Source organism: Phyllopteryx taeniolatus, chromosome 13 (assembly GCF_024500385.1).
Source record: "Phyllopteryx taeniolatus isolate TA_2022b chromosome 13, UOR_Ptae_1.2, whole genome shotgun sequence".
NCBI lineage: Eukaryota > Metazoa > Chordata > Actinopteri > Syngnathiformes > Syngnathidae > Phyllopteryx > Phyllopteryx taeniolatus.
The window spans coordinates 25,646,743-25,656,072 of record NC_084514.1 but is presented as its reverse complement, the minus strand read 5'-3'; the positions used below and the strand labels follow the sequence as shown (position 1 = coordinate 25,656,072).

Below are 9,330 nucleotides of genomic sequence, written 5' to 3'. Positions count from 1 at the left end.
GCTCTTGAGGTGTTCCAGCATGAGACGTTCAAAGCACTTCATAACCACAGATGTCAAGGTGACAGGCCTGTAGTTATTTAGAACCGAGATTGTAGGTTTCTTGGGGACTGGAATGATGGTGGAGCTTTTGAAACAGGATGGTACTTGGTTCCAGAGATCTATTGAAGATCTGTGTGAAGACTGGAGCGAGCTGGTCCGCGCAGACTTTGAGGCAGGATGGGGACACATGGTCTGGGCCTGCCGCTTTGTTAATCTTTTGTTGTTTGTGAAAGTCCTTTTCAAATATGCAGTCGAAGGTATTCAAGTCGTTGGCTAGTCTACTATTGTTCTCAACTTGGGGTGATCGTCCCATGTAATTGGACAGCGATTGGAATGCATGCCAGACTGATTTAGAGTCGTTAGCGCGAAACAGTTTTTCCAACTTTGATGCATAGTTTCTCTTTGCAATGTTAATTTCTTTAGTCAGCTGGTTTCTAGCTCGATTACACAGGGCCCTGTCCCCGCTTTGATATGCGTCCTCCTTAGCTTGGCGAAGTTGGTTAAGTTTGGCAGTGAACCATGGCTTGTTGTTATTGAATGTGCGAAATGACTTTATTGGTACACAAACCTCTTCACAGAAACTGATATAGGATGCGACAGTGTCCGTATATTCATCCAGGCTGCCAGCTGAATTTTCAAAGACAATCCAGTCTGTGCAGTCTAAACAGTTTTGAAGTTCCATCTTTGCTTCATTGGTCCACTTTTTTGGTCTGTTTTCACTGTTGGCTTTGAGCATTTATTGCCTGTATGTTGGTATTAAGTGAATTAAGCAGTGATCAGACGAGCCCAGTGCTGCACGAGGTATGGCACGGTATATGTTATTTAGCGTTGTATAGGAGTGGTCTAAAATGTTATTTTCCCTGGTAGGACAGTCGATGTGCAGCTTGTATTTAGGGAGTTCGTGGTTGAGTTTAGCTTTGTTCAAGTACTTGAGAATAATGAGGGGTGAGTCAGGGTGTTTTTTTTTTTCAATTTCGTTTACTTGTTCGGCGAGCATTAGGAGTGCAGCGTTCGTGTTAGCTTGAGGCGGAATATCGACACCTGCGAGAATGAAAGATGCAAACTCACTAGGCGAGTAGAATGGCTTACAGTTCAAAAACAGCTACTCTAAATGCAGGCTGCAGTGTGCGCTGACCTCCGTGATGTCCGTACACCATTTTTTGTTGATATAGAAGCATATCCCGCCGCCCTTTGTTTGCCCCGATGATTCCATGTCACGGTCTGCCCAGTGAAGATGTAAGTCAGGAAGCATGACAGCGCCATCGGGTACAGCCTCACAAAGCCAGGTCTCCGTAAAACACTTGGCGGCGGAATGTCCGAAGTCTTTACTGTTCTTTATCAGAAGATGAAGCTCGTCCATTACGTTGGGTAGGGAGCGTAGATTCACGAGGTGGATCGACAGAAACGCTGATCTGTATCCTCTCTTGCAGAGCTTCACTTGGATGCCGGCTCGCTTCCCTCTGTGGCGCCGCCTCCGTCTCCATGCCCCAAAGACTGCAGTCGCTGCTCCGGTGAGCAATTCGGGGGAAAAACTTAGCGGATTTGCAAAAGTTGGTGAAATAAAGTCCGGAGTAGCCTCCTTGATGTTTAGCAAGTCTCCCCTTGTGTAAGTGAGTCATGTAATGTCTCCAAAGATTACCGAAAAACACAAAAACAAAAACAATACTAGAGAGCGCGTAACCGAGGCATCCAGACGGGTAGGCGCCATCTTAACATGCAAACTCCACACAGACGGGGCCGGGATTTTAACCCCGGTCCTCAGCACTGTGAGGCAGATGGGCTAACCAGTCGTCCACCGTTCCGCCTGCTTTGCACCTGACCTCTACGAAACATAAGGACAAGGCTCATTCCTCTCATGATAGGACAAATATCCACAAAATATTGCTATAATAAAAAATAGATTTGCAGCCTAAAGGTTACTTCAGATGAAGTATTTTAAAAAAAAGTTGCAGTAATACTATAAATTATAGTCAAAATATAGCTTGCGATGCATGATGTCCAATTTAGTGGACACATGATTCATCATAAAATCAATACTTAGATATTTTAACAATTATATTACTCCTTAGTTGTTGCTTGAAGAAGGAATGGACAGATATTCCTCTACTGAAAGGCACTTGTGCGCTTCTGTCAGCCATCCTGTTTTTGAGGGAAAAAAAATTGCACTTACAAAAACTGACCAGTTGATGGAAGTGTATGGCATGACACACTAGCGTCCACTGTAGAGACGGATGCGCAACTGTGACATTAAGACGCATTCATATAGGAGAAAATGCCTTTTGAATAGCTGTCCACTGTCGTGACCACTATGCATGAAAGGGTTAAAAAGTTCACGATTTCCACGGTCAAGATACAAGATACATTCGACAAGATTACCTTTCACCGTGTTCATCAATTAGGAGGCCCCCGTCCAGGAAACCAGCCACGTACCATCATTGCAAAGTTTGAACACTTCCAATAAAAAATGTTCGTGAAAACAAAAGGTCATGAGCTCAAAGATAGATCCTTTGAATGAATGAGTAGTTCCACAAGGAAATCAATGAGAGGCGTAAAATCTTCTATGCGTTGATGAAGCACAACCGTGGGAAAGGCAAAGTCTGGTTGGTTGTCGATAAGCTCTTCGTCGACGGTCAACTGTTTCGTGATGCCAACGTCACCCCATGTAGTTTGTTTCCTTTTTTTCATTTTGCTTAAAAACAATTTTTTTTAAAAAGGAACCACGCATCCCACCAGCATGAAGCGTCACTCTGTGTTTCCCAGTTCTTCTTATCAAACAACTACACACCATATTATCCCCTCAGCACTGTTGTTTGTTTTCTATGTTTTATGTTTGTTTGCTACCCTGTTATGTACCCTGGCTTTGCTTAACCTAAATATATCATCATCACCCTCTTTAAATAAGTCAACATAAAACCATGAAATTTGCTGCAAACTCTCAAAAAACAAAGACTACAGAACCCAATCTATTCAAAATTACTATACATGCACCCATCATATGTACCATTTAGCTTTTGTGTCATGGAATGTCAATGGTATTCGATCACAGGAAAAGAGAATTAAGATTATGAATTATATCATGACATTTAAAACAGACCTCCTATTACAAGAAACACCTTACTGAATCCCCTCCTTGAGCCGTCACCTTATCGTGGTGGAGGGGTTTGTGTGTCCCAATGATCCTAGGAGCTAAGTTGTCTGGGGCTTTATGCCCCTGGCAGGGTCACCCATGGCAAACAGGTCCTAGGTGAGGGACCAGACAAAGCACGGCTCCAAAAAACCCTATGACGAGTACAATAAATGGATTCAGGTTTCCCCTGCCCGGACGCGGGTCACCAAGGCCCCCCTCTGGAGCCAGGCCCGCAGGTGGGGCTCGAAGGAGATTGCCTGGTGGCCGGGCCTGCACCCATGCAGTTCAGAGTACCCACCCTTTTTGGAGTCCTTGGAGGGGGTGCTGGAGAGGGCTCCCGCTGGGGACACCATCGTTCTGCTGGGGGACTTCAATGCTCACGTGGGCAATGACAGTGAGACCTGGAAGGGCGTGATTGGGAGGAACGGCCCCCCCGATCAGAACCCGAGCGGTGTTCTGTTATTGGACTTCTGTGCTCATCACGGATTGTCCATAACGAACACCATGTTCAAGCATAAGGGTGTCCACACGTGAACTTAGCACCAGGACACCCTAGGTCGCAGTTCGATGATCGACTTTGTGGTCGTGTCATCGGACTTGTGGCCGCATGTCTTGGACACTCGGGTGAAGAGAGGGATGGAGCTGTCAACTGATCACAACCTGGTGGTGAGTCGGCTCCGATGGTGGGGGGAGATGCCGGTCCGACGTGGCAGGCCCAAACGTATTGTGAGGGTCTGCTGGGAACGTCTGGCAGAATCCCCTGTCAGAAGGAGTTTCAACTCCCACCTCCGACAGAACTTTGCTCATGTTCCGGGGGGGGCGGGGGACATCGAGTCCGAGTGGACCATGTTCCGCGCCTCCATTGCTGAGGCGGCCGATCGGAGCTGTGTCCGTAAGGTTGTTGGTGCCTGTCGTGGCGGCAATTCCCGAACCCGTTGGTGGACACCAACGGTGAGGGATGCCGTCAAGCTGAAGGAGGAGTCCTATCGGGCCTTTTTGGAATGTGGGACTCCTGAGGCAGCTGATGGGTACCGGCTGGCCAAGTGCAATGCAGCTTTGGTGGTTGCTGAAGCAAAAACTCGGGCATGGGAGGAGTTCGGTGAGGCCATGGAGAAAGACTTCTGGACGATTTCGAGGGAATTCTGGTCCACCATCCGGCGTCTCAGGACGGGGAAGCAGTGCACCACCAACACTGTGTATAGTGGGGATAGGGCGCTGCTGACCTCGACTCGGGATGTTGTGAGCCGATGGGGAGAATACTTTGAAGACCTCAATTCCACCGACACGCCTTCCCATGAGGGAGCAGAGTCTGGGTTCTCTGAGGCGGGCTCTCCTATCTCTGGGGTTGAGGTCACTGAGGTAGTTAAAAAGCTCCTCGGTGGCAAGGCCCCGGGGGTGGATGAGATTCGCCCGGAGTTCCTCAAGGCTCTGGATGTTGTAGGGCTGTCCTGGTTGACACGCCTCTGCAACATCGCGTGGACATCGGGGACAGTGCCTCTGGACTGGCAGACTGGGGTGGTGGTACCCCTTTTTAAGAAGGGGACCGAAGGGTGTGTTCCAACTACAGGTGGTTCACACTCCTCAGCCTCGCTGGTAAGGTCTATTCAGGGGTGATGGAGAGGAGGGTCCGTCGGGAAGTCGAATCTCAGATTCAGGAGGAGCAGTGTGGTTTTCGTCTGGCCATGGAACAGTGGACCAGCTCTCCACCCTTGGCAGGGTCCTCGAGGGCGCATGAAAGTTCGCCCAACCAGTCTACATGTGTTTTGTGGACTTGGAGAAGGCGTTCGACCGTGTCACTCAGGGGGTCCTGTGGGGGGTGCTTCGGGAGTATGGGGTACCGAACCCCCTGATACGGGCTGTTCGGTCCCTGTACGACCGGAGTCAGAGTTTGGTCCGCATATCCGGCAGTAAGTCGGACTCATTTGCGGTGAGGGTTGGACTCCGCCATGGCTGCCCTTTGTCACCGATTCTGTTCTTTTATGGACAGAATTTCTCGGCGCAGCCGAGCCGTAGAGAGGGCCCGGTTTGGTGGCCTCAGTATTGCATCTCTGATGATGTGGTTATGTTTGATTCATCAAGCCGTGACCTCCAACTCTCACTGGAGCAGTTCGCAGCCGAGTGTGAAGCGGCTGGGATGAGAATCAGCACCTCCAAATCTGAGACCATGGTCCTCAGTCGGAAAAGGGTGGCGTGCCCTCTACAGGTCGGGGATGAGATCCTGCCCCAAGTGGAGGAGTTCAAGTATCTTGGGGCCTCTTTCACGAGTGAGGGAAGAATGGAACGGGAGATTGACAGGCGGATCGGTGCAGCGTCTGCAGTGATGCGGACTTTGTATCGATCCGTTGTGGTAAAGAAGGAGCTAAGCCGAAAAGCGAAGCTCTCGATTTACCGGTCGATCTACGTTCCTACCCTCACCTATGGTCACGAGCTGTGGGTGGTGACCAAAAGAACAAGATCCAGGATACAAGCGGCTGAAACGAGTTTCCTCCGCAGGGTGTCCGGGCTCTCCCTTAGATATAGGGTGAGAAGCTCGGTCATCCGGGAGGATCTCAGAGTAGAGCCGTTGCTCCTTCACATCGAGAGGAGACAGATGAGGTGGCTGGGGTATCTGATTCGGATGCCTCCCGTACGCCTCCCTGGTGAGGTGTTCCGGGCACGTCCCAGCAGGAGGAGACCCCAGGGACGACCCAGGACACGCTGGAGAGACTACATCCTTCGGCTGGCCTGGGAACGCCTCGGGATCCCCCCCGGAAGAGATGGATGAAGTGGCTGGGGAGAGGGAAGTCTGGGTGTCCCTGCTAAAGCTACTGCCCCCGCGACCCGACCTCGGATAAGCGGTAGAAAATGGATGGATGGATGGACCTTACTGAATCAGAAGAAAAATGCCTCATTGACTAATTTCACTCAGGCTACCTTGGCTTTTTACCACAGCAGAAAAAGGAGTCTCAATTCTAGTTCATAAAAGACTACTTTTTACAATAAATAGTACAATAGATGATGCAGAAGGCCTTTCCATAATTATCCAGGCAAAAATATTTCATATACTATAACTATACACAGTTGTCAATGTATACGCTCTTAATAAAGATGAACCAGCCTTTTTCCACACGCTTTTTTAACTAACTTAATGATCACATCAACTGAAGAATCAAGAGGCTGTTTTTACTGCTTTAGACCATCAGAAGCACTAGCTGGTCATGTTAACTCCATCAGAGCTCCTAAAACTCCAAAAGCTGGCGACTGTTGTTGAGCCATACAGGTAAATAAAATTATTCTTAATGGCATTTATTGTTTCTTTAAAAGGCTCTACGTCTGACAGTTATTTTGTAGATTAATAATGACGTTCCTGAATTGTCTACTGCAGATTTGTGACTGAACTCCCTGATAAGACAAACACTGCCATGAAAAAGTATTGGCCGCCTTCTCAAATTCTTATATTTTTACATAGTTTCCCTCACTTTGTTTAAGATCATCAAACAAATGTAAATATCAGACAAATATAACCCAAGTGAACTTAAAACGCTGTTTTTAAATGATTTCATTTAAGGAGGTAAAAAACTATTCAAAGTTACATGGCCCTGTGTGAAAAAGTAATTACCCCTCTTGTTAAATCCTAAATTGTGGCCAATCACAATTTTTGGTTAATTTTCACTGATCACACCTAAGCCTGATTACCTCCAGACCTGTTAAATCAAGAAGTCACTTAATCTGTCCCGACAAAATCAAGTCAGACAAAAGATCTAAAAAAGCTGCAACAAAATGACACAATCCAAAGAAATTCTAGAACAGTTGAGAAATAAAGCAATTTACATCTATCAGTCTGGAAAGGGTTACAAAAGTTATTTCTAAAGCTTTCGGATTCCAGCGAACCATGCGGAGAGCCATTATCCTCACACTGAGAAAACATGGAACAGTGATCAACCTTCCCAGGAGTGGCTGGCCTTCAAAGATTAAGCCAAGAGAACAGCAATGACTCATCCAGGAGTCCACAAAGGAACTCAGGACAACTTCTAAATAACTGCAGGCCTCCCTTGCCTCAGTTAAGGTCAGTTTTCATAACACAACAATAGGAAGAAACTAGGCAAAAATGGCATCCATGGCAGGGTTCCAATGTGAAAGACATTGCTGACCAAAAAGAACAAAGGCACGTCTTACTTTTGCGAAAAAACATCTGAATGATTCCAAAGACTTTTGGGAGAATATTATATGAACAGAGGAGATGAAAGTTCGAGGCGTGTGTCTCGTTACATCTGGCGCAAATGTAGCACAGCATTTCAGAAAAAGAACATCATACCAACAGTCAAACATGGTGGTGGTAGTGTAATGGTCTTTGGATGCTTTGCTTCTTCAGGACCTGGACTACTTGCTATGATTTACGGAACAATGAATTCTTCTCTTTAACAGAAAATCCAGAAGAAGAATGTTCAGCCATCAGTTTGTGACTAAAGCTGAAGCGCACTTGGGTTCTGCAGCATAATAACAACACAAAACACACCAGCAAGTCAACTAATCAAAGTCCAGACTTGAATCCGATTGAAATGCAGTTGCGTGACAATTCTGCAAGGAGGAGGCCATAATATGATGTCAAAGACTCATTGCCAGTTATAGAAAATGCTTGATTTCAGTTGGTGCTGCTGAGGATGGCCCAACCAGTTATTACCACACAAGGCCAGGTAACTTTGAATAGTTGTTGTTTTTTTCTTGAATAAATGCAATCATTTAAAAACAGCCAGTTCACTTGGGGGCACGGTGGCTGACTGGTTAGAGCGTCAGCCTCACAGTTCTGTGGACCCGGGTTCAATCCTCGGCCCCGCCTGTGTGGAGTTTGCATGTTCTCCCCGTGCCTGCGTGGGTTTTCTCCGGGCACTCCGGTTTCCTCCCACATCCCAAAAACATGCATTAATTGGAGACTCTAAATTGCCCGTAGGTGTGACTGTGAGTGCGAATGGTTGTTTGTATGTGCCCTGCGATTGGCTGGCAACCAGTTCAGGGTGTACCCCGCCTCCTGCCCGATGACAGCTGAGATAGGCTCCAGCACGCCCGCGACCCTAGTGAGGAGAAGCGGCTCAGAAAATGGATGGATGGATGGAAGTTCACTTGGGTTATATTTGTCTGATATTTACATTTGTTTGATTATCTTAAACAAAGTGTGGAAACTATGCAAAAATATAAGAATTTGAGAAGGGGGCCAATACTTTTTCAGAGCACTGTATGTGCACCGGTGCTCAAAGCAAGGTCCATAAAGACATGGATGAGAGAATTCGGTATGAACATGACTGGCCTGCAGAGTCTGCCCTGTGTGATGATTATAGTTTGCAGTTGGCATCATAGAGAGTTATGTTTCTAAATTTGTAGATTGACAAACCGGCATACTTTATTGATCCTGTGGGGGAAATCACTGAATATGTCATTTCGTAAAACCAAAGTCAAAATACTAAATGTCTCTTCTGATGTTGGATTGTGCAAGCATGTCAACAGTGTCTGTTTCAACAAAGTTTAGCAGTGTTTATTGATGCTCACCTTCTAACTAAACTACTTTAATAATTGTCCACAAAACCTGACAATGTGTGGTTAAAAAAAAAAAACTGCAATGAAAAAGGTACCATTTAGTGAAATTAAATGGAATTTAAGACACACTGAAACACAACATGAATTTTCTTTTGAAAGTACCTGAGTTGACAAGGAATACAGTCCTCTTCGCATTTCCTGGGTATTGTCCACGGATTTGGTGGGAAAGCTCCTTTGTTAGTAGAACTGCAATAAATGTCTTCCCTGAGTCAGTATTTAAGCAGACGATAGTATTATGTTCAAGAGCTGCTTCAAGAAGTTCTACCTGTGTAGGAGATTCAAGTCATTAATGAGGTGTTACAAGAGAAATGGCAAACAAAATCCAATTTACGAAAATAATAGTTGTGAAATTGAATTACCATATAAAGACTGATACATTGGGTATGGAAAGTATTCAGACTCCCTTAAAATGTTCACTCTTTGTTATATTGCAGCCATTTGCTAAAATCTTTTAAGTTCATTTGTTTCTTCAATGTACACACAGCACTCCATATTGAAAGAAAAAACGGAATTGTTTACATGTATTTATTGCATTACTTTTCAAAAGGAATCTTTAAATAAGAATAAAAGATGGATCATGATTAAAAAAAATGTAT

The 9,330-nt window shown here is 45.9% G+C and overlaps 1 protein-coding gene across 5 annotated transcripts in view; it reads right to left on the bottom strand.

The window, feature by feature from the left end:
* The window catches only part of dicer1 (dicer 1, ribonuclease type III), a 265,924-nt gene that overhangs the window by 208,591 nt on the left and 48,003 nt on the right, over positions 1-9,330 (bottom strand). For all 5 annotated transcript variants that reach the window (XM_061793888.1, XM_061793885.1, XM_061793886.1 and 2 more), the window contains one exon: positions 8,837-8,995. In XM_061793888.1, coding sequence (XP_061649872.1) covers positions 8,837-8,995 — 159 coding nt within the window. The remainder of the gene's footprint in view (positions 1-8,836; positions 8,996-9,330) is intronic.